The 25,763-nt window shown below is 44.5% G+C and overlaps 1 protein-coding gene across 1 annotated transcript in view; it reads right to left on the reverse strand.

Annotated features, from left to right (window-relative positions):
* Nucleotides 1-8,468, reverse strand: part of als2a (alsin Rho guanine nucleotide exchange factor ALS2 a) — a 79,097-nt gene extending 70,629 nt beyond the window's left edge. Inside the window, exons 1-6 of the mRNA XM_042306817.1 lie at nucleotides 8,311-8,468; nucleotides 7,810-7,884; nucleotides 7,437-7,585; nucleotides 6,897-7,162; nucleotides 5,048-5,218; nucleotides 1,974-3,183 (exon numbers count right to left, since the gene is read on the reverse strand). Of these exons, the coding sequence (XP_042162751.1) occupies nucleotides 1,974-3,183; nucleotides 5,048-5,218; nucleotides 6,897-7,162; nucleotides 7,437-7,585; nucleotides 7,810-7,829 (1,816 nt within the window). The 5' untranslated portion in view covers nucleotides 7,830-7,884; nucleotides 8,311-8,468. The remainder of the gene's footprint in view (nucleotides 1-1,973; nucleotides 3,184-5,047; nucleotides 5,219-6,896; nucleotides 7,163-7,436; nucleotides 7,586-7,809; nucleotides 7,885-8,310) is intronic.
* Between the last annotated feature and the right edge of the window lie 17,295 nt (nucleotides 8,469-25,763).

The following is a 25,763-nucleotide window of genomic DNA, read 5'->3' on the forward strand; positions in this document are numbered from 1 at the left end:
GGATAGGATGGATAGGGTTATATATATATAGGTAGGATAGGATATATATATAGGGTTATATATATATATAGGATAGGATGGATAGGGTTATATATAGGTAGGGGATGGATAGGGTTATATATAGGTAGGGGATGGATAGGGTTATATATAGGTAGGGGACGGATAGGGTTATATATAGGTAGGGGACGGATAGGGTTATATATAGGTAGGGGACGGATAGGGTTATATATATATATAGGGGACGGATGGATAGGGTTATATATATATAGGATAGGATGGATAGGGTTATATATAGGTAGAGGACGGATAGGGTTATATATAGGTAGAGGATGGATAGGGTTATATATAGGTAGGTATAGGATGGATAGGGTTATATATATAGGATAGGATAGGATGGATAGGGTTATATATATAGGATAGGATGGATAGGGTTATATAGGGTTTAGGGTATATATAGGTAGGGGACGGATAGGGTTATATATAGGTAGAGGACGGATAGGGTTATATATAGGATAGGATGGATAGGGTTATATATAGGTAGGGGACGGATAGGGTTATATATAGGTAGAGGACGGATAGGGTTATATATAGGATAGGATGGATAGGGTTATATATATAGGATAGGATGGATAGGGTTATATATATAGGATAGGATGGATAGGGTTATATATAGGTAGGGGACGGATAGGGTTATATATAGGTAGAGGACGGATAGGGTTATATATAGGATAGGATGGATAGGGTTATATATAGGTAGGGGACGGATAGGGTTATATATAGGTAGAGGACGGATAGGGTTATATATATAGGATAGGATGGATAGGGTTATATATATAGGATAGGATGGATAGGGTTATATATATAGGATAGGATGGATAGGGTTATATATAGGTAGGGGACGGATAGGGTTATATATAGGTAGAGGACGGATAGGGTTATATATAGGATAGGATGGATAGGGTTATATATAGGTAGAGGATGGATAGGGTTATATATAGGATAGGATGGATAGGGTTATATATAGGTAGAGGATGGATAGGGTTATATATAGGATAGGATGGATAGGGTTATATATAGGATAGGATGGATAGGGTTATATATATAGGATAGGATGGATAGGGTTATATATAGGATAGGATGGATAGGGTTATATATATAGGATAGGATGGATAGGGTTATATATAGGATAGGATGGATAGGGTTATATATATAGGATAGGATGGATAGGGTTATATATAGGTAGAGGATGGATAGGGTTATATATAGGATAGGATGGATAGGGTTATATATAGGATAGGATGGATAGGGTTATATATAGGTAGAGGACGGATAGGGTTATATATAGGATAGGATGGATAGGGTTATATATATAGGATAGGATGGATAGGGTTATATATAGGTAGAGGACGGATAGGGTTATATATAGGATAGGATGGATAGGGTTATATATAGGTATAGGATGGATAGGGTTATATATAGGATAGGATGGATAGGGTTATATATATAGGATAGGATGGATAGGGTTATATATAGGTAGAGGACGGATAGGGTTATATATAGGATAGGACGGATAGGGTTATATATAGGATAGGATGGATAGGGTTATATATAGGTAGAGGATGGATAAGTAGGATGGTAAGAGAAGCAACAAAACCCCCAAGAATCACTGTGACAGAATTGCTGGCCTTGGTGGTGTCTTGGGATCACCAGGTTTCAAACCACACCTACCATGAGAGAGGAGAGAAGGTAGTGACCACACCTACCATGAGAGAGGAGAGGAGGTAGTGACCACACCTACCATGAGAGAGGAGAGGAGGCAGTGACCACACCTACCATGAGAGAGGAGAGGAGGCAGTGACCACACCTACCATGAGAGAGGAGAGGAGGCAGTGACCACACCTACCATGAGAGAGGAGAGGAGGTAGTGACCACACCTACCATGAGAGAGGAGAGGAGGCAGTGACCACACCTACCATGAGAGAGGAGAGGAGGCAATGAGTGCCGTCTACTCCCCTCGATGACCTCCTCCAGCAGGATATCAGTCAGACTGGAGCATTTCTTCCCTTGCAAGGAGTCCTCCTCCATACAGAGACGCACTTCCTGGTTGGTCTTCCTGTATGCCATGACAGGCCCAGACAGAGCCTCGCACAGCCCTGCGACTGGGATACACCCTTCACTCTTAGATGAGTCACAGAGGCTGCAGGTGGAGCCGATGCCTAAAGGGTTGTTTACCTCGAAGGGTGAGGCTGAGGCAGCACGGCCCGTTAAGGCTAAGGTATGTTCCATAACTAAGGCACCCGTGTAGTTCTCTAGTAGTGAACATGATAGGCTGGATGCCATGGTGGTGTCGTCTGTAGATTGTGGTAGAAGATATGGTGTTAAGGTAGAAGGTTGGTCTTGATCAGGTAGGTCACCGTTTAGGCACTGTCCTGGGACATGACTTACCAGGGTGAGTAGATCTCCTGAGCTATGACTGGCTAAGGTGAGTGAATCCTCTGCTGTTTGATTGGCTAAGGAGAGTGAATCCCCTGTTGTCTGATTGGCTAAGGTGAGTGAATCCCCTGTTGTCTGATTGGCTAAGGTGATTGGATTCCCTGTGTTGTTATTGTCATTCTGTTCAGACAGGATGTGATCAGACGTTCTCTTGAGGTATTCCTTCAGTTCCTTCTCGTCGGTTGAAGATGTGGTTTTCCTCCTCGCCTGTGTTCGAGCCGAGTTACTGTCTGTCTCTGTCAAAGTCCCAGGGCCTTGTCTTTGAAGGTCAGAGGTACCAGTATCCTCTTGGTTAGTTTGTTCTTTGGAGCCAGACTCTCTGAGAGAACTGTCAGTGTCATCAGGAAATAGGTATTCTGGGACTATAATGGGGTCTGGGTCTTGGGCTAGGTCTGGGTCAAGGCCCAGATCAAGGCTGACTGTCTGAGAGAGCGGGCAGGCTGAGGCTCTGTGTCTCTGGGCTAGAGAGGCCTGTCTCGAGCAGCTCCCTGGTTTGCTATCAGCCAACTCAATCCCTAGGGGGCAATAGTGGCTGTGGCTGATGATGACATGGTCCTCTTGATCCACCATAGAGAAGAGCAGCTGGTTGCACTGGGAACACTTATCAGTAGCTGTCGGCCGAGGGAACTGAGAGTCTTGTGCAGGGAAGCGACGCACCAGGGCCAGGCTGTGGTATCCTCCACACGCCACCTGGACCACAACAAGTCAGTCGGACTTCATTATATTGGCTTTTAAATCCTCCATTTTCTTTTATGTACAGTATGTATTGTTGAACTGACTGAGGCGTATTGTTGAACTGACTGACTGAGGTATATTGTTGAACTGACTGAGGCGTATTGTTGAACTGACTGAGGCATATTGTTGAACTGACTGAGGCGTATTGTTGAACTGACTGAGGCGTATTGTTGAACTGACTGAGGCGTATTGTTGAACTGACTGAGGCGTATTGTTGAACTGACTGAGGCGTATTGTTGAACTGACTGACGTGTTGAACTGGCGTATTGTTGAACTGACTGAGGCATATTGTTGAACTGACTGAGGTATATTGTTGAACTGACTGAGGTATATTGTTGAACTGACTGAGGCATATTGTTGAACTGACTGAGGCATATTGTTGAACTGACTGAGGCATATTGTTGAACTGACTGAGGCGTATTGTTGAACTGACTGAGGCATATTGTTGAACTGACTGACTGAGGCGTATTGTTGAACTGACTGACTGAGGCGTATTGTTGAACTGACTGAGGTATATTGTTGAACTGACTGAGGTATATTGTTGAGCTGACTGAGGTATATTGTTGAGCTGACTGAGGTATATTGTTGAACTGACTGAGGTATATTGTTGAGCTGACTGAGGTATATTGTTGAACTGACTGACTGAGGCGTATTGTTGAACTGACTGACTGAGGCGTATTGTTGAACTGACTGAGGTATATTGTTGAACTGACTGAGGTATATTGTTGAGCTGACTGAGGTATATTGTTGAACTGACTGAGGTATATTGTTGAGCTGACTGAGGTATATTGTTGAACTGACTGAGGCATATTGTTGAACTGACTGACTGAGGTATATTGTTGAACTGACTGAGGTATATTGTTGAACTGACTGAGGCGTACTGTTGAACTGACTGACTGAGGTATATTGTTGAACTGACTGAGGCATATTGTTGAACTGACTGAGGTGTATTGTTGAACTGACTGAGGTATATTGTTGAACTGACTGAGGCGTATTGTTGAACTGACTGACTGGGCGTATTGTTGAACTGACTGAGGCGTATTGTTGAACTGACTGAGGTATATTGTTGAACTGACTGAGGTATTGTTGAACTGACTGACTGAGGTATATTGTTGAACTGACTGAGGCGTATTGTTGAACTGACTGACTGAGGCGTATTGTTGAACTGACTGACTGAGGCGTATTGTTGAGCTGACTGAGGCGTATTGTTGAACTGACTGACTGAGGTATATTGTTGAACTGACTGAGGCGTATTGTTGAACTGACTGAGGCGTATTGTTGAACTGACTGACTGAGGTGTATTGTTGAACTGACTGACTGAGGTATATTGTTGAACTGACTGAGGTATATTGTTGAACTGACTGACTGGTGTATTGTTGAACTGACTGACTGAGTGTATTGTTGAACTGACTGAGGTGTATTGTTGAACTGACTGAGGTGTATTGTTGAACTGACTGAGGTGTATTGTTGAACTGACTGACTGAGGTATATTGTTGAACTGACTGAGGTATATTGTTGAACTGACTGAGGTATATTGTTGAACTGACTGAGGTATATTGTTGAACTGACTGAGGTATATTGTTGAACTGACTGAGGTGTATTGTTGAACTGACTGACTGAGGTATATTGTTGAACTGACTGACTGAGGTATATTGTTGAACTGACTGAGGTATATTGTTGAACTGACTGAGGCGTATTGTTGAACTGACTGAGGTATATTGTTGAACTGACTGAGGTATATTGTTGAACTGACTGAGGCGTATTGTTGAACTGACTGAGGTAACTCTAGATGTATGTCCAATGAGAAGCACTCACTCACCTGAACTACGTGCCTCCCAGCCAGGTGCTCCACTTTCTGGGGTCTCCACACAGGGAACACACTGGTGACCAGACCCAGCTGGCAGCCGCTGCCCCAGGCCCACACCTCATTCTGGGTAGACAGAGCCAGAGTGTGCTGCTCCCCACAGGTTACCTCCAGGATCCTGATGATCTGTTGGGAGGGACAGAATCACAATTACCAAGTCTGTTTACATGTACAGGGGATTTGACCTGGTGAAGTGGTGTTGTCATCGTCTAACAATAATTATAAAAACGGGTTGTTTGGATTCTGGATGCTGATTGGTTGATAGCAGGGATATATAGCACCACAGTCCCACAGCCCAGCCAGTCAATTTATAATCTCCCTTGGAATTTGGAATTAGGCAGGAATTTGGTTTGGAACAGTTGGGGTTTCTATAAACCTTGCTGTCTGCCTCTCCGACCAGTGGAACAATATTGCAGTTTGTTTGGTGATCTCCACTGTCCCATGCATATGAATGTGACAAGACAGACTGCTTCTCTGATCCAGGCCAATTCATTTATCAGGATCATTATAATGGATATATCCAACGAAAGTAAAACAAACTAAAGTGCACTTCGTTTGCTGTCCTTTCAGCTGCTTGATGTGATTGTGTATTAGCTTTAGTTGGCTAGCTAGCAAAGGAGAAGTAGCTAGCCTGCATAGCTACATGCCACTGTTTTGTTTAGCATAGCAACCATTTGGCTAGCAACTACAGAATCTCAGAATGAACGACCAGCCCATTTGGCTAGCAACTACAGAATCTCAGAATGAACGACCAGCCCATTTGGCTAGCAACTACAGAATCTCAGAATGAACGACCAGCCCATTTGGCTAGCAACTACAGAATCTCAGAATGAAACGACCAGCCCATTTGGCTAGCAACTACAGAATCTCAGAATGAATGAACGACCAGCCCATTTGGCTAGCAACTTCAGAATGAATGACCAGCCCATCTGGCTAGCAACTACAGAATGAATGAACGACCAGCCCATTTGGCTAGCAACTACAGAATGAACGACCAGCCCATTTGGCTAGCAACTACAGAATCTCAGAATGAATGAACGACCAGCCCATTTGGCTAGCAACTACAGAATCTCAGAATGAACGACCAGCCCATTTGGCTAGCAACTACAGAATCTCCGAATGAACGACCAGCCCATTTGGCCAAACTATTTTGTATGGTAGTTAAATAAAACAAATATACTTATTAAAATACAGTTTTTAATGAAAACATGTTGTTAATCTTCTTTTAATATGTTACCAACCGTTTTATAAAAGCAATAAGGCAATAAGTTATCGTGAATAACTCCTCCGGCCCTTGGCTTCGCCTCAGGCCTAACAACAGCACTTCGTCAGAAGTTATTCACACGACAATCCCTGGGTTCTTCTTATTGCTTCACCAGAATAGACAGACAGAATACTGGGATGGGCGGCAGGTAGCCTAGTGGTTACAGTGTTGGGCCAAAAACCGAAAGGTTGCTAGATCTGTCTGTTCAAATCTGTTCAAATCCAAAAACCGAAAGGTTGCTAGATCTGTCTGTTCAAATCTGTTCCTCAGCTGTCATTGTAAATAATAATTTGTTCTTAACTGACCTGCCTAGATAAATAAAGGTTCCTTTTAAAAAAATATGGAAACATATTACTGGTGGGAATATGCGCATATTATTTATATGCAGATTTTTTAAATATTTGCATGAAAATCTGTCACCAATTGGATGGAAACTCAGCTATTGTCATTGTTTTATCTGTTGTTTTCAAAGATGTCTGAAATGTTTTCTATAATTTTGGTGTTTTGTGATGAAAATAAGACTATAAACAGATACATCACCTGTGGAGGGACAGCCTCAGAGTCCACCATACTGACGAGGCTAGGATCTGGGACCAGGCCTCTCTCTGACAGACCACACTGCCCCGAGGAGTTCTCTCCCCACATGTACACAGCCCCTTCCCGTGTGACTGCGCCACAGTGGAAGGAGCCTGCAGCTACAGACACAACACATTGACCAGAGAGGACAGACTCAAGGAGAGGGTAAGTAGGAGAAACCCTCAGGCCCTGCCGCCACGTCAGGTCCCCGAAGCTGTACACCAGCCCACCTGGAGGATGGTGAAGAGAGCAGGTATACAGTGATCTTCATCAGGTTATCCCAAACGGTGTAAAACACCTTTTCAAGTATATGTTTTATGTGTAACGGATGAAATAAAGTGGAAATCTGACTCAATATTCAAATCTATACGCTACATATGGACGCTTAGTCATCGTTATAACTCATTATAAGTGTGTTTATAATACAATATGACGTTATAAAGCATTATGCATTTAAAAGGTCGTAGAAAGATTATCTTATTAGAGTCCAAAGAGAAGTCTCACCTTCGGCCAGGAGGATACCATGGCTGATGCCGAGGGCAGCCTGGAGGACTGGACGGGACAGAAGCACCCGTTCGGGGGTCACACTACTGCTGTAGCCTCTCCATAAGTGGAGCAGGCCTCGTTCTCTGGAGCTCTCCTCCTTCACTGGGCTGAAGGGGAGGGACAGACAGACAGACAACTCTGTCACTACAGTCGCAGAACCAGAGACAGACCCTTGGCCTTGTAACCGCACCATAGACAGAACATGTGAGTGTGAGTGTGGTGTGTGTGTGTGTGAGGTGTGTGTGTGAGGTGTGTGAGGTGAGTGAGTGAGTGAGTGAGTGAGTGAGTGAGTGAGTGAGTGAGTGAGTGAGTGAGTGAGTGGTTACAGTACCTCTTCTGGTACTCCATCATCACTGGGGCTTCTCCATTTTAAGGCATCTATTGTAAATTACTGTCAATATCCAATCTAGGAGGAAGAAATCGTTTTTGCAATGATCAGGTTCATGTCTTTGTTCCCTAAGTATATTTCATATAGCTATAAAGTACAACTAGCTCATTTGCAGCAACCTGTCAGATTTTCATGATGCCAAAGCTAAATCGAAAGCAAATATGCATTTAACAGTATAGGATACAGTTACAGTAGTAACGTTATACCTACTCGATAACAAAAAAATACATGGTTTGCTATTACATTTAACAAAAGCACGACATGTAGCTTGCTAATGTAGCCGATGTGAAATGGCTAGCTAGTTAGCGGTGGTGCGCGCTAGTGGCGTTTCAATCGGTCACGTCACTCGCTCTGAGACCTGCAAGGGCCGCGGCTTTTGTGGAGCGATGGGTAACGATGCCTAGCTAACTAGTGAATCGACAACAACAAAATGAAGTTACTTACGAAGTTTTTGAAAGTAGTTCTCCATTACCCATGGGATTTACAGCCGTATTCTTTCTTTAATTATACAAAACTATGGCTGTCACTGTCATGTTTGTATAAACAAAGCTAGCTAGCATGTTAGCTTATATAATCACTGCAGTGAAGTGGAGAACTTTCGTTTTGTCATTCAACTCTGTGACAGCTGAGTTTGTTTTGGGACCAGCCCTCCGATGGAAAGCGTCGAGGGTCAAAAAAGCCGTTTGAGTTTCACCACACAACAGTTGTGCTGTGGAATTTGCTCTAATTCCAACGAGCTAGAGGAAAAAACATGCATTTATATATATATTTATTTTTTATTCCCAGTTTGTGTTTTCGGGAACCGTTTGCAACAAAAATTGTCCAAGATATTATGGTTGAAGATGTTTTAGCTTTTAAATGACTGATCAGATCATTGCAAAAATATTACTCCAGAGGAATCATAACACTGTATTGAAAGGGCTCTGTGTGTAATAACTGACTCAATCACTGACAGCATAGGCTGTTTATTAGGGTTTGGGAATCATTAGTGGCATTTGGAGCTGTCATATCTGTGAATAAACCAACAGCAGAGACATGTCGGCTTCAGGCCAGACATCAAAACTTCCCTTTATAGTAATATATATATATATACATATATATATATATACTCTCTCCCTCTGTCTCCTCTTTTCTCTTACCTCTCTCTCTCTCTTTCTCCCTCTCTCTCCTCTTTTCTCTTACCTCTCGCTCTCTCCCTCTCTCTCTCTCCTCTTTTCTCTTACCTCTCTCCCTCTCTCTCTCTCCTCTTTTCTCTTACCTCTCTCTCTCTCTTTCTCCCTCTCTCTCCTCTTTTCTCTTACCTCTCGCTCTCTCTTTCTCCCTCTCTCTCCTCTTTTCTCTTACCTCTCGCTCTCTCCCTCTCTCTCTCTCCTCTTTTCTCTTACCTCTCTCTCTCTCTTTCTCCCTCTCTCTCCTCTTTTCTCTTACCTCTCGCTCTCTCCCTCTCTCTCTCTCCTCTTTTCTCTTACCTCTCGCTCTCTCCCTCTCTCTCTCTCTCCTCTTTTCTCTTACCTCTCGCTCTCTCTTTCTCCCTCTCTCTCCTCTTTTCTCTTACCTCTCGCTCTCTCCCTCTCTCTCTCTCCTCTTTTCTCTTACCTCTCTCTCTCTCTTTCTCCCTCTCTCTCCTCTTTTCTCTTACCTCTCGCTCTCTCTTTCTCCCTCTCTCTCCTCTTTTCTCTTACCTCTCGCTCTCTCCCTCTCTCTCTCTCCTCTTTTCTCTTACCTCTCTCTCTCTCTTTCTCCCTCTCTCCTCTTTTCTCTTACCTCTCGCTCTCTCCCTCTCTCTCTCTCTCTCTTTTCTCTTACCTCTCTCCCTCTCTCTCTCTCTCTCTTTTCTCTTACCTCTCTCTCTCTCTCTCTCTCTTTTCTCTTACCTCTCTCTCTCTCTTTCTCCCTCTCTCTCCTCTTTTCTCTTACCTCTCGCTCTCTCTTTCTCCCTCTCTCTCCTCTTTTCTCTTACCTCTCGCTCTCTCCCTCTCTCTCTCTCCTCTTTTCTCTTACCTCTCTCTCTCTCTCTCTCTCCTCTTTTCTCTTACCTCTCCCCCTCTCTCTCCTCTTTTCTCTTACCTCTCTCCCTCTCTCTCTCCTCTTTTCTCTTACCCCTCTCTCTCCCTCTCTCTCCTCCTTTCTCTTACCTCTCTCTCTCTCTCCTCTTTTCTCTTACCTCTCTCCCTCTCTCTCTCTCTCTTTTCTCTTACCTCTCTCCCTCTCTCTCCTCTTATCTCTTACCTCTCTCCCTCTCTCTCTCCTCTTTTCTCTTACCCCTCTCTCTCCCCCTCTCTCTCCTCTTTTCTCTTACCCCTCTCTCTCCTCTTTTCTCTTACCTCTCTCCCTCTCTCTCTCCTCTTTTCTCTTACCTCTCTCCCTCTCTCTCTCTCCTCTTTTCTCCTACCTCTCTCCCTCTCTGTCTCCTCTTTTCTCTTACCTCTCTCCCTCTCCCTCTCCCTCTCTCCTCTTTTCTCTTCCCTCTCCCTCTCCCTCTCTCTCACCTCTCTCTCTCTCTCACCTCTCTCTCTCTCATCAAACATCATGTTTTCTATACATTTTGTGTTCATGTACATTACTTGTGTCTTTCTGGCCCTTTCTGGGGCTGTATGTGTACCTAGATGCCATCGAGCAGGGTAAACTGGGTAGGGAAAAAAGGCACTTATCCCCCACTACAACTGCTCCTCAGGCACCAGTGTGGAAGCCCCCCTCCCCATATGTGTATATGTGACTTTAAATTAACCTTAATCTGACCTGATTTAGTTTTATTTATTTCTACATTTCTGTTTTCAACCTTTCTACAAATACGAAGTGAACTATAGTATAGACTGTATACCCTGCCATTTGAAAACTTTCTCTCTTATTCTCTCATAGACATGAGTTTGTTTCCCTCTGCTGGAAGTAGAGGGTACAGCAACATGGAATAACCAGGAGGGAATTGTGGGATGAAACTCATTTTATTTAACCAGCCAAACCCGGACGACGCCTGTTGTGAGCCGCCCTATGGGACTCCCAATACAGCCTGGATTCGAACCAGGGACTGTAATGACGCCTCTTGCATTGAGATGCAGTGCCTTAGACCAAATTTTACTTCCGCTTTTTAACCCAAACCCTCTGAAAGACACAGGTTCTGGAGGGGGGGGGGGACAGCCACACTGGGAATTGATACCATTACTTGTTAAACAAGATACATTCTCTGAGGGATTGTATAAGTATCAAATAGTATAATTTCACAATTTATTTTTAAAATATGGCTCAGTATTTGAATTATTTATTTTATACAGTCATTATTGCTCATCTTTACTGTACTGTAAGTAGGGGTAAAGGATAGATAATAGACAGTAACAGCAGTATACTGTAGGTAGGGGTAAAGGATAGATAATAGACAGTAACAGCAGTATACTGTAGGTAGGGGTAAAGGATAGATAATAGACAGTAACAGCAGTATACTGTAGGTAGGGGTAAAGGATAGATAATAGACAGTAACAGCAGTATACTGTAGGTAGAGGTAAAGGATAGATAATAGACAGTAACAGCAGTATACTGTAGGTAGGGGTAAAGGATAGATAATAGACAGTAACAGCAGTATACTGTAGGTAGGGGTAAAGGATAGATAATAGACAGTAACAGCAGTATACTGTAGGTAGGGGTAAAGGATAGATAATAGACAGTAACAGCAGTATACTGTAGGTAGGGGTAAAGGATAGATAATAGACAGTAACAGCAGTATACTGTAGGTAGGGGTAAAGGATAGATAATAGACAGTAACAGCAGTATACTGTAGGTAGGGGTAAAGGATAGATAATAGACAGTAACAGCAGTATACTGTAGGTAGGGGTAAAGGATAGATAATAGACAGTAACAGCAGTATACTGTAGGTAGGGGTAAAGGATAGATAATAGACAGTAACAGCAGTATACTGTAGGTAGGGGTAAAGGATAGATAATAGACAGTAACAGCAGTATACTGTAGGTAGGGGTAAAGGATAGATAATAGACAGTAACAGCAGTATACTGTAGGTAGGGGTAAAGGATAGATAATAGACAGTAACAGCAGTATACTGTAGGTAGGGGTAAAGGATAGATAATAGACAGTAACAGCAGTATACTGTAGGTAGAGGTAAAGGATAGATAATAGACAGTAACAGCAGTATACTGTAAGTAGGGGTAAAGGATAGATAATAGACAGTAACAGCAGTATACTGTAGGTAGGGGTAAAGGATAGATAATAGACAGTAACAGCAGTATACTGTAAGTAGGGGTAAAGGATAGATAATAGACAGTAGCAGCAGTACGCTGTAGGTAGGGGTAAAGGATAGATAATAGACAGTAACATCAGTATACTGTAGGTAGGGGTAAAGGATAGATAATAGACAGTAACAGCAGTATACTGTAGGTAGGGGTAAAGGATAGATGATAGACAGTAACAGCAGTATACTGTAGGTAGGGGTAAAGGATAGATAATAGACAGTAACAGCAGTATACTGTAGGTAGGGGTAAAGGATAGATAATAGACAGTAACAGCAGTATACTGTAGGTAGGGGTAAAGGATAGATAATAGACAGTAACAGCAGTATACTGTAGGTAGGGGTAAAGGATAGATAATAGACAGTAACAGCAGTATACTGTAGGTAGGGGTAAAGGATAGATAATAGACAGTAACAGCAGTATACTGTAGATAGGGGTAAAGGATAGATAATAGACAGTAACAGCAGTATACTGTAGGTAGGGGTAAAGGATAGATAATAGACAGTAACAGCAGTATACTGTAGGTAGGGGTAAAGGATAGATAATAGACAGTAACAGCAGTATACTGTAGGTAGGGGTAAAGGATAGATAATAGACAGTAACAGCAGTATACTGTAGGTAGGGGTAAAGGATAGATAATAGACAGTAACAGCAGTATACTGTAGGTAGGGGTAAAGGATAGATGATAGACAGTAACAGCAGTATACTGTAGGTAGGGGTAAAGGATAGATAGACAGTAACAGCAGTATACTGTAAGTATGGGTAAAGGATAGATAATAGACAGTAACAGCAGTATACTGTAGGTAGGGGTAAAGGATAGATAATAGACAGTAACAGCAGTATACTGTAGGTAGGGGTAAAGGATAGATAATAGACAGTAACAGCAGTATACTGTAAGTAGGGGTAAAGGATAGATAATAGACAGTAACAGCAGTATACTGTAAGTAGGGGTAAAGGATAGATAATAGACAGTAACAGCAGTATACTGTAGATAGGGGTAAAGGATAGATAATAGACAGTAACAGCAGTATACTGTAAGTAGGGGTAAAGGATAGATAATAGACAGTAACAGCAGTATACTGTAGGTAGGGGTAAAGGATAGATAATAGACAGTAACAGCAGTATACTGTAGGTAGGGTAAAGGATAGATAATAGACAGTAACAGCAGTATACTGTAAGTAGGGGTAAAGGATAGATAATAGACAGTAACAGCAGTATACTGTAGTAGGGGTAAAGGATAGATAATAGACAGTAACAGCAGTATACTGTAGGTAGGGGTAAAGGATAGATAATAGACAGTAGCAGCAGTATACTGTAGGTAGGGGTAAAGGATAGATAATAGACAGTAACAGCAGTATACTGTAGATAGGGGTAAAGGATAGATAATAGACAGTAACAGCAGTATACTGTAGGTAGGGGTAAAGGATAGATAATAGACAGTAGCAGCAGTATACTGTAGGTAGAGGTAAAGGATAGATAATAGACAGTAACAGTATACTGTAGGTAGGGGTAAAGGATAGATAATAGACAGTAACAGCAGTATACTGTAGGTAGGGGTAAAGGATAGATAATAGACAGTAACAGCAGTATACTGTAGGTAGGGGTAAAGGATAGATAATAGACAGTAACAGCAGTATACTGTAGGTAGGGGTAAAGGATAGATAATAGACAGTAACAGCAGTATACTGTAGGTAGGGGTAAAGGATAGATAATAGACAGTAACAGCAGTATACTGTAGGTAGGGGTAAAGGAAAGTGTATGTGCCAAAAGTGTGGATGCAGATAGCTATTGGTTAACTATTTAATTAACTATTTAGCAGTCAGTAAGCCTTATGGATTGGTGGTGGAAGCTGTTCAGGGTCCTGTTGGTTCCATCGGTACTACTTGCCGTGCGGTATCAGTGAGAACAGTCTATGACTTGGGTGGCTGGAGTCTTTGACCATTTTTAGGGCCTTCCTCTGACACCGCCTGGTATAGAAGTCCTGTATGGCAGGGAGCTCAGCCCAAGTGATGTACTTGGCCGTATACACTACCCCCTGTAAGGCCTTGCGGTCGGAGGCTGAGCAGTTGCCATACCAGGCGGTGATGCAGCTAATCAAGATGCTCTCAATGGTGCAGCTGTAGAACTGTTTGAGGATCTGGGGACCCATGGCAAATCTTTTCAGCCTCCTGATGGGGAAGAGGCGTTGTCGTGCTCTCTTCATGACTGTGTTGATGTGTGTGGACCATGATCATTTGTTGGTGATTGTGGACACCGATGAACTTGAAGCTCTCGACCCTCTTCACTGTCAGCCCCGTCGATGTGGATGTGGGGCTTGGCCCTCTTCACTGTCAGCCCCGTCGATGTGGATGTGGGGCTGGATGTGGGGCTGTCAGCCCTCTTCACTGCCCTCTTCACTGTCAGCCCCGTCGATGTGGATGTGGGGTTTGGCCCTCTTCACTGTCAGCCCTGTCGATGTGGATGTGGGGCTTGGTCCTCTTCACTGTCAGCCCCGTCGATGTGGATGTGGGGTTTGGCCCTCTTCACTGTCAGCCCCGTCGATGTGGATGTGGGGCTTGGCCCTCTTCACTGTCAGGCCCGTCGATGTGGATGTGGGGTTTGGCCCTCTTCACTGTCAGCCCCGTCGATGTGGATGTGGGGTTTGGCCCTCTTCACTGTCAGCCCTGTCGATGTGGATGTGGGGCTTGGTCCTCTTCACTGTCAGCCCCGTCGATGTGGATGTGGGGCTTGGTCCTCTTCACTGTCAGCCCCGTCAATGTGGATGTGGATGCGGGGCTTGGTCCTCTTCACTGTCAGCCCTGTCGATGTGGATGTGGATGTGGGGCTCGGCCCTCTTCACTGTCAGGCCCGTCGATGTGGATGTGGGGCTCGGCCCTCCGTTTCCTGTAGTCCACGATCACCTCCTTTCTCGTTTCTGACGTTGAGGGAGATGTTGTTGCACCACACTGCCAGGTCATTGACCCCCTCCATATAGATACACATCGCTGTCAGTGATCAGGCCAACCAACCAGAAAACTTAATGATGGTGTTGACACCGTGTCCTCAGAAAACTTAATGATGGTGTTGACACCACCGTGTCTGGTGTTGAAGCTCAGCTATGTGCTTTTACCACCTGACTACATTTAACATGACTTTTGAATGACTACCTCATCTCTGTAGCCCATACATACAGGTCCCTCAGTGGAAACAGTGAATTTAAAACTCAGATTCAACCACAAAGACCAGGGAGGATTCCCAATGCCTCAATAAGAAGGGCACCTATTGGTAGATGGGGTAAAAAAATATATATTTTAAAAAAAGAGTGAAATATCCCTTTAAGTTTTGTGAAATAATTTACACTTTGGATGGTGTATCAATACACCCAGTCACTACAAAGATACAGGCGTCCTTCCTAACTCAGTTGCCGAAGAGGAAGGAAACTGCTCAAAGATTTCACCATGAGGCCAATGGTGATTTTAAAACAGTTACAGAGTTTAATGGCTGTGATAGGAGGAAACTGAGAATAGTTACTCCACAATACCAAACCTAAAGGACAGAGTGAAAAGAAGGAAGCCTGTGCAGAATACAAATATTCCAAAACATGCATCCCGTTTGTTACAAGGATTTAAGGTAAAACTGCATCAAAATTGTGTCAAAGAAAGTAACTTTATAGCCTGAATACAAAGTGTTGTGTTTGGGGCAAATCCAATAATCCACATAACTGAGTATCACACTCCATATTTTCAAGTATAGTGGTGGCTGCATCATGTTGTTTTACTCAGATACTCTTATCCAGAGTGACAATTAGGGTTAAGTGCATTGATCAAGGGCACATCGGTATATTTTTTTCACCTAGGGGATTCAAACCAGCAAACTTTCACTTACTGACTCAACACGCTTAACCGCTACCTGTCATCTACATGGAATATTTTGGGTGGCTGGAGTCTTTGACCTGAGTTTATTGGGGGATAAAACTAAATGGAACGGAGCTAAGCACAGCCAAAAATCCTGGAGGAAAACCTGGTTCAGTCTGTTTTCCACTAGACACTGGGAGATGAATTCACCTTTCAGCAGAACAATAACCTAAAACACAAAGCCAAATATACACTGAGCTAAACGACTACCGCCCACTGTAGCACTCACATCCGTCATCATGAAGTGCTTTGAGAGACTAGTCAAGGACCATATCACCTCCACCCTACCTGACACCCTAGACCCACTCCAATTTGCTTACCGCCCAAATAGGTCCACAGACGATGCAATCTCAACCACACTGCACACTGCCCTAACCCATCTGGACAAGAGGAATACCTATGTGAGAATGCTGTTCATCGACTACAGCTCGGCATTCAACACCATAGTACCCTCCAAGCTCGTCATCAAGCTCGAGACCCTGGGTCTCGACCCCGCCCTGTGCAACTGGGTTCTGGACTTCCTGACGGGCCGCCCCCAGGTGGTGAGGGTAGGCAACAACATCTCCTCCCCGCTGATCCTCAACACTGGGGCCCCACAAGGGTGCGTTCTGAGCCCTCTCCTGTACTCCCTGTTCACCCACGACTGCGTGGCCACGCACGCCTCAACTCAATCATCAAGTTTGCGGACGACACAACAGTGGTAGGCTTGTTTACCAACAACGACGAGACGGCCTACAGGGAGGAGGTGAGGGCCCTCGGAGTGTGGTGTCAGGAAAATAACCTCACACTCAACGTCAACAAAACTAAGGAGATGATTGTGGACTTCAGGAAACAGCAGAGGGAACACCCCCATCCACATCGATGGAACAGTAGTGGAGAGGGTAACAAGTTTTAAGTTCCTCGGCATACACATCACAGACAAACTGAATTGGTCCACTCACACAGACAGCATCGTGAGGAAGGCGCAGCAGCGCCTCTTCAACCTCAGGAGGCTGAAGAAATTCGGCTTGTCACCAAAAGCACTCACAAACTTCTACAGATGCACAATTGAGAGCATCCTGGCGGGCTGTATCACCGCCTGGTATGGCAACTGCACCGCCCTCAACCGTAAGGCTCTCCAGAGGGTAGTGAGGTCTGCACAACGCATCACCGGGGGCAAACTACCTGCCCTCCAGGACACCTACACCACCCGATGCTACAGGAAGGCCATAAAGATCATCAAGGACATCAACCACCCGAGCCACTGCCTGTTCACCCCGCTGTCATCCAGAAGGCGAGGTCAGTACAGGTGCATCAAAGCTGGGACCGAGAGACTGAAAAACAGCTTCTATCTCAAGGCCATCAGACTGTTAAACAGCCACCACTAACATTGAGTGGCTACTGCCAACACACTGTCAATGACACTGACTCTACTCCAGCCACTTTAATAATGGGAATTGATGGGAAATGATGTAAATATATCACTAGCCACTTTAAACAATGCTACCTTATATAATGTTACTTACCCTACATTATTCATCTCATATGCATACGTATATACTGTACTCTATATCATCGACTGCATCCTTATGTAATACATGTATCACTAGCCACTTTAACTATGCCACTTTGTTTACATACTCATCTCATATGTATATACTGTACTCGATATCATCTACTGTATCTTGCCTATGCTGCTCTGTACCATCACTCATTCATATATCCTTATGTACATATTCTTTATCCCCTTACACTGTGTATAAGACAGTCGTTTTTTTGTGGAATTGTTAGTTAGATTACTTGCTCGTTATTACTGCATTGTCGGAACTAGAAGCACAAGCATTTCCTACACTCGCATTAACATCTGCTAACCATGTGTATGTGACAAAGAAAATTTGATTTGATTTGACACTGGAGTTGCTTACCAAGACGACATTGAATGATCCTGACTGGCCAGGTTACAGTTTTGACTTAAATCAGCTTGAAAATCTATGGCAAGACTTGAAAATGGCTGTCTAGTAATGATCAACAATCAACTTGACAGAGCTTGAAGAATTTCTTAAAGAAAACAAATAAATAATGTACAATCCAGGTGTGCAAAGCTCTGTGAGACTCTTCACAGTTGTAACTGACAAAGGTGATTCTAACATGTGTTGCCTCAGTGGTGTCAACACTTATTTAAATTCATATTTCTGTCTTTCATTTTTAATAAATGTGCAAAAATGTCTGAAAACATGTTTTCACTTTGTCATTCTGGGGCATCTGTGTAGATGGGTGAGAAACAAAAACTATTTAATCCATGTTGAATTCAGGCTGTAACACAACAACATGTGGAATAAGTCTCGGGGTATGAATACTTCCTGAAGGCACTGTATATGGTTGTCTGCTACATGACTAAAAATGTCAATGTAAAATGACACACACACACACACACACACACACCTGAGACACCCAGCCCTCAGAAGGAGGAGATCTGATGGTTCACGGGGTTGAAGAGATGAGAGGATGAGTTACTTTAACTATATTCTGTTTTGGCAGAGTCAATGTACAAACGCTTACCACATGCGAACACATACACGAGAGACACTCACATTACCCCCCTCCCCCACTCAAAGAGACACTCACATTACCCCCCCTCCCCCCACTCAAAGAGACACTCACATTAACCCCCTCAAAGAGACACTCACATTACCCCCCAAAGAGACACTCACATTAACCCCCAAAGAGACAGTCACATTAACCCCCCAAAAGAGACAGTCACATTAACCCCCCAAGAGACAGTCACATTAACCCCCCAAAGAGACACTCACATTAACCCCCCTCAAAGAGACACTCACATTAACCCCCCAAAGAGACACTCACATTAACCCCCCTCAAAGAGACACTCACATTAACCCCCCAAAGAGACACTCACATTAACCCCTCAAAGAGACACTCACATTACCCCCCCCAAAGAGACAGTCACATTAACCCCCCAAAGAGACACTCACATTAACCCCCAAAAGAGACAGTCACATTAACCCCCCAAAAGAGACAGTCACATTAACCCCCCAAAAGAGACACTCACATTAACCCCCCAAAGAGACACTCACATTAACCCCCCCCAAAGAGACACTCACATTAACCTCCCCCAAAGAGACACTCACATTAACCTCCCCCAAAGAGACACTCACATTAACCCCCCAAAGAGACACTCACATTAACCCCCCAAAGAGACACTCACATTAATCCCACCCCCCAAAGAGACACTGACATTAACCACCCCCAAAGAGACACTCACATTAACCCCCTCTCACCCCAAAGAGACACTCACATTAACCCCCCCCAAAGAGACAGTCACATTAACCCCCACCCCAAAGAGACAGTCACATTAACCCCCCAAAGAGACACTCACATTAAAGCCCCCGATCTGTGGAACTACAGCTCCCCTTTATAGCCCCCTAGCTGTGGAACTACAGCTCCCCTTTATAGCCCCCTAGCTGTGGAACTACAGCTCCCCTTTATAGCCCCCTAGCTGTGGAACTACAGCTCCCCTTTATAGCCCCCTAGCTGTGGAACTACAGCTCCCCTTTATAGCCCCCTAGCTGTGGAACTACAGCTCCCCTTTATAGCCCCCTAGCTGTGGAACTACAGCTCCCCTTTATAGCCCCCTAGCTGTGGAACTACAGCTCCCCTTTATAGCCCCCTAGCTGTGGAACTACAGCTCCCCTTTATAGCCCCCTAGCTGTGGAACTACAGCTCCCCTTTAAAGCCCCCTAGCTGTGGAACTACAGACACATTCTCTTCTTACCTTTCTCTCTCTCCTCCTCCTCTTTTCTCTTACCTCCCTCACTCTCTCTCTCTCTTCCTCTTCTTTTCTCTTACCTCCCTCACTCTCTCTCTCTCTCTCTCTTCTCTTACCTCAATCTCTCTCTCCTCCTCCTCTTTTCTCTTACCTCCCTCTCTCTCTCTCTCTCCTCCTCCTCTTTTCTCTTACCTCCCTCTCTCTCTCTCTCTCTCCTCCTCTCTTTTCTCTTACCTCCCTCTCTCTCTCCTCTTTTCTCTTACCTCCCTCTCTCTCTCTCTCTCCTCTTTTCTCTTACCTCCCCCTCTCTCTCTCTCTCTCTCTTTTCTCTTACCTCCCTCTTCCTCCTCTTTTCTCTTACCTCTCTCTCTCTCTCTCCTCTTTTCTCTTACCTCCCCCTCTCTCTCTCTCTCTCTTTTCTCTCTCTCTCTCTCTCTCTCTCCTCTTTTCTCTTACCTCTCTCTCTCTCTCCTCTTTTCTCTTACCTCCCCCTCTCTCTCTCTCTCTCTCTCTCTCTTCCTCCTCTTTTCTCTTACCTCTCTCTCTCTCCTCCTCCTCTTTTCTCTTACCTCTCTCTCCTCCTCTTTTCTCTTACCTCTCTCCTCCTCTTTTCTCTTACCTCTCTCTCTCTCTCCTCCTCCTCTTTTCTCTTACCTCTCTCTCCTCCTCTTTTCTCTTACCTCTCTCTCCTCCTCTTTTCTCTTACCTCTCTCTCTCTCTCTCTCCTCTTTTTTCTCTTACCTCTCTCTCCTCCTCTTTTCTCTTACCTCTCTCTCCTCCTCTTTTCTCTTACCTCTCTCTCTCTCTCTCCTCCTCCTTTTTCTCTTACCTCTCTCTCCTCCTCTTTTCTCTTACCTCCCTCTCTCTCTCACTCTCTCTTCTCATTTTCACACTATTTATTTTAACACTCATTATTAGTTTAAGAAAATCCCAAACTATTTCATGACGCAAGTGTCTGGAACTCTGATGTCATCCCAAGAGAACTCAAACACATCGAGCACAGAACGCTCTCTCTCTCTAACCCGCAGTGACTACCCATCATCCTCCAGTCAGACACACAGGAAGCAGCTGCACAGAGAAAACTGCTCTGCTCTCATGGTGAGGTAGGGGGAGAAGGAGAGAGGTAGAGGGAGATAAATGTTTGAGGAATCAGGATGCATCATGGTCCCATAGCAGTTTAGCACTGATCAAAGACCAGACCTGTCAGGCTGAGGTAGAGTGAGGGACTCAGAGAGAGAAGGGGGCTGGAATGGAGGGATGCCCGGGTGGAGGTCCAGGGAGAGAGGGAGATTGGGGTGGAAGGCAGCGTGTTGACCCTAACAGTGAGAGGCTTGTGCAGGGTGTTGGAGAATGAGCTGTGTCAAGGCGGAGGAGAAGAGAGGCGAAGAGAGAGAGAGGGAGATAAAAAGGGAGGATGCAGAGGAGAGGGAGAGGGGGAGAGGAGGAGAGGCAGAGTGGAGAGGGGGAGAGGAGAGGCAGAGAGGGAGAGGGGGAGAGGAGAGGCAGAGAGGGAGAGGGGGAGAGGAGAGGCGGAGGAGAGGCAGAGAGAGGGGGAGAGTAGAGGCAGAGAGGGGAGGGATAGAGGCAGAGAGGAGGAGAGGCAGAGAGGGGGAGAGAGAGGCAGAGAGGGGAGGGATAGAGGCAGAGAGGGGGAGAGGAGAGGCAGAGAGGGGAGGGATAGAGGCAGAGAGGGGGAGAGGAGAGGCAGAGGGGAGGGATAGAGGCAGAGAGGAGGAGAGGCAGAGAGGGGGGAGAGGAGAGGCAGAGAGGGGAGGGATAGAGGCAGAGAGGGGGAGAGGAGAGGCAGAGAGGGGAGGGATAGAGGCAGAGAGGGGGAGAGGAGAGGCAGAGGGGAGGGATAGAGGCAGAGAGGAGGAGAGGCAGAGAGGTGCAGGACTCAGCACTGAGCAAGCTGCTGCTGCTAGATGGTAATAACATGTGTAGAGGGGTGAGGGGCAGGCAGGGGTGTGTGTGTGAGTGTGTAACAGGCCTGTTTGAAGTGGCCGAACGGTCCACAGCTGCGGATGAGGTGATGGATAGGAGGGGGAGAGAGCTAAGAGACCAGAGTGAGGGGTGAAGGAGGGAAAGCAGGAGAGAGAGAATAGGAGAGAGAGAGAGAGGAGAGAGAGAGAGAGAGAGAGGGGGAGTAGAATAGAGAGGAGAGAGAGAGAGAGAGAGAGAGGAGAGAGAGAGGAGTAGAATAGAGAGGAGAGAGAGAGCAGGAGAGAGAGAGAATAGGAGAGAGTAGGAGAGTGAGAGAGAGAGAGAGAGAGAGAGAGAAAGAGAGAGAGAGAGAGAGAGAGAGAGGGAGTAGAATAGAGAGGAGAGAGAGAGAGAGAGAGAAAGAAAGAAAGAGAGAGAGAGAGAGAGAGAGAGAGTAGAATAGAGAGGAGAGAGAGAGTAGGAGAGAGAGAGAGAGAGAGAGGGGAGTAGAATAGAGAGGAGAGAGAGAGAGAGAGAGAGTAGAATAGAGAGGAGAGAGAGAGTAGGAGAGAGAGAGAGAGAGAGGGAGTAGAATAGAGAGGAGAGAGAGAGAGAGAGAGAAAGAGAGAGAGAGAGAGAGAGAGAGAGAGACAGAGAGAGAGAGAGGGAGTAGAATAGAGAGGAGAGAGAGAGTAGGAGAGAGAGAGAGAGAGGGAGGGAGTAGAATAGAGAGGAGAGAGAGAGAGAGAGAGAGAGAGAGAGACAGAGAGAGACAGAGAGAGAGCAAGGGAGATTAATTTCAATGTAATATTTGGTTGAGATGTTTATCAATGAGATTTCAAACTTTATTCACCAAAAAAGACAGCCAGAAGTTGTTTGAATTCTCACTGTGTCTCAACCATTTAAACGCACGAGTTCAAATGGCTATACATTGTCAGATATTTGGTATTTATAGAACAACGTAATGTTGTTCTATAATGTTGAACGCGGTGCTTCATCAAACAGCAGAACCAAATGGTTTGCATTTGAGATGACATTAAAAGTAAATAGTGCAGATTGTTTACAGCATTGTGAATAGCTCCACAGACTTGCATATTATCTTGAAAAATGTTTTCTACGCTAAACTCAAAATGTGGGTTAGGGTTAGGCCACTCCAGGACCTTGAGATGCTTCTTACGAAGCCACTCCTTAGTTGCCCTGGCTGTTTGTTTTGGGTCGTTGTCATGCTGGAAGACCCAGACACGACCCATCTTCAATGCTCTTACTGAGGGAAGGAGGTTGTTGGCCAAGATCTCGCAATACATGGCCCCATCCATCCTCCCCTCAATACGGTGCAGTCGTCCTGTCCCCTTTGCAGAAAAGCATCCCCAAAGAATGATGTTTCCACCTCCATGCTTCACGGTTGGGATGGTGTTCTTGGGGTTGTAATGATCCTTCTTCTTCCTCCTAACACGGCGAGTGGAGTTTAGACCAAAAAGCTCAATTTTTATCTCATCAGACCACATGACCTTCTCCCATTCCTCCTCTGGATCATCCAGATGGTCATTGGCAAACCTCAGACCGGCCTGGACATGCACTGTCTTGAGCAGGGGGACCTTGCGTGCGCTGCAGGATTTTAATCCATGACGGCGTAGTGTGTTACTAATGGTTTTCTTTGAGACTGGTCCCAGCTCTCTTCAGGTCATTGACCAGGTCCTGCCATGTAGTTCTGGGCTGATCCCTCACCTTCCTCATGACCTTTGATGCCCTACAAGGTGAGCTCTTGCATGGAGCCCCAGGGTGATTGACCGTCATCTTGAGCTTTTTCCACTTTCTAATAATTGCGCCAACAGTTGTTGCCTTCTCACCAAGCTGCTTGCCTATTGTCCTGTAGCCCATCCCAGCCTTGTGCAGGTTTACAATTTTATCCCTGATGTCCTTACACAGCTGTCTGGTCTTGGCCATTTTGGAGAGGTTGGAGTCTGTTTGATTGAGTGTGTGGACAGGTGTCTTTTGTAACGAGTTCAAACAGGTGCAGTTAATACAGGTAATGAGTGGAGAACAGGTGGGCTTCTTAAAGAAAAACGGTCTGTGAGAGCTGGAATTCTTACTGGTTGGTAGGTAATCAAATACTTATGTCATGCAATAAAATGCAAATTAATTACTTAAATCATACAATGTGATTTTCTGGATTATTGTTTTAGATTCCGTCTCTCACAGTTGAAGTGTACCTATGATAAAAATGACAGACCTCTACATGCTTTGTAAGTAGGAAAACCTGCAAAATCAGCAGTGTTTCAAATACTTGTTCTCCCCACTGTATTTAGCAGTTGTTATTGGTCACATACACATATTTATATGTGAGGGTGTATATATGGGTATGTGAGGGTGTATATGTGGGTATGTGAGGGTGTATATATGGGTATGTGAGGGTGTATGTGACCGACCACCCATTCTTTAAGGATTCGCCATTTGGCTGTTGGTTGTTTACATTCCAGACATGCAGCTAGAGACAACCTTATCTTAATGCCTCCCTTCATCATTCATCATCTATCATCCCACACCCCTACTCCTGTCAGTTATCACTCCTTTCTTCATCCCCCTTCCTTCAATCAACACAACAAAACAAAAAAATGATAGGCTAAAAACAACCCAATTTGGGTTATTTGTTAACCCAGCGCTTGTTAAATAGTGGACAGAGCACATTAGGTTATTTTGACCCGGCCAATTGGGTCGTTTGGATTACCCAAACATGGGTTAATTTAACCATCAGTTTTTTTTTTTCTTGTCTAAGTGGATGGGTCTCTACAGAAGGCGTAAATGGTACAGTGAAATAGTTACTTGCATAGTAGCAATATGATAATTAGATAGTGTCAATATAAAGAATATTAAATACAGTATGTACAAGAACAACATCAAAATGATTTCAGTGATATATGCCCTTGGTGTACACATCCCTGACAAATTGAAATGGTCCACACAGTCAGTGAGGTGAAAAAAGCGCAACAGCGCCTCTTCAACTTCAGGAGGCTGAAGAAATTTGGCTTGGCACCTAAAACCCTCACAAACTTTTACAGATGCACATTTGAGAGCATCCTGTCGGGCTGTATCACTGCCTGGTACGGCAACTGCACCGCCCTCAACCGCAGGGCTTTCCAGAAGGTGGTGCAGTCTGCCCAATGCATCAGTGGGGGGCAAACTACCTGCCCTCCAGGACACCTACAACACCCAATGTCACAGGAAGTCCAAAAATATAATCAAGGACAACAACCACCCGAGCCACTGCCTGTTCACCCCGCTATCATCCAGTAGGTGAGCTCAGTACAGGTGCTGGGACAAGGAGACTGGGACGAGGAGACTGAAAAACAGCTTCTATCTCAAGGCCATCAGACTGTTAAATAGCCATCACTAACACATTAGAGGTTGCTGGCAACTTTAATAATGGAACACTAGTCACTTTAATAATGTTTACATATCTTGTATTACTAATCTCATATGTATATACTGTATTCTATTCTCCTGTATCTTAGTCTATGCTGCTCTGACATTGCTCATCCATATATTTATATATTCTTAATTCCATTACTTTAGATTTGTGTGTGTTGATGTGAAATTGTTAGATATTACTGCACTGTTGGAGCTGGGAACACAAGCATTTAGTTAGATACTACTGCACTGTTGGAGCTAGGAACACAAGCATTTAGTTAGATATTACTGCACTGTTGGAGCTAGGAACACAAGCATTTAGTTAGATATTACTGCACTGTTGGAGCTAGGAACACAAGCATTTAGTTAGATATTACTGCACTGTTGGAGCTGGGAACACAAGCATTTAGTTAGATACTACTGCACTGTTGTAGCAGAAACACAAGCATTTAGTTAGATATTACTGCACTGTTGGAGCAGGAACATAAGCATTTAGTTAGATATTACCACTGTTGGAGCAACACAAGCATTTAACATTGCTAAACCTGTTAGTATACTGACTGTTGGAGCAATACAATTTGACCTGATTTGATTTGGAAAATTTAGGTTTACTGTTATATTAGTTATATTACAATCAGTGGTATATGACCAATACAATTTGACCTGATTTGATTTGGCATG

Source organism: Oncorhynchus tshawytscha, linkage group LG26, assembly GCF_018296145.1.
Source record: "Oncorhynchus tshawytscha isolate Ot180627B linkage group LG26, Otsh_v2.0, whole genome shotgun sequence".
NCBI classification, from domain to species: domain Eukaryota; kingdom Metazoa; phylum Chordata; class Actinopteri; order Salmoniformes; family Salmonidae; genus Oncorhynchus; species Oncorhynchus tshawytscha.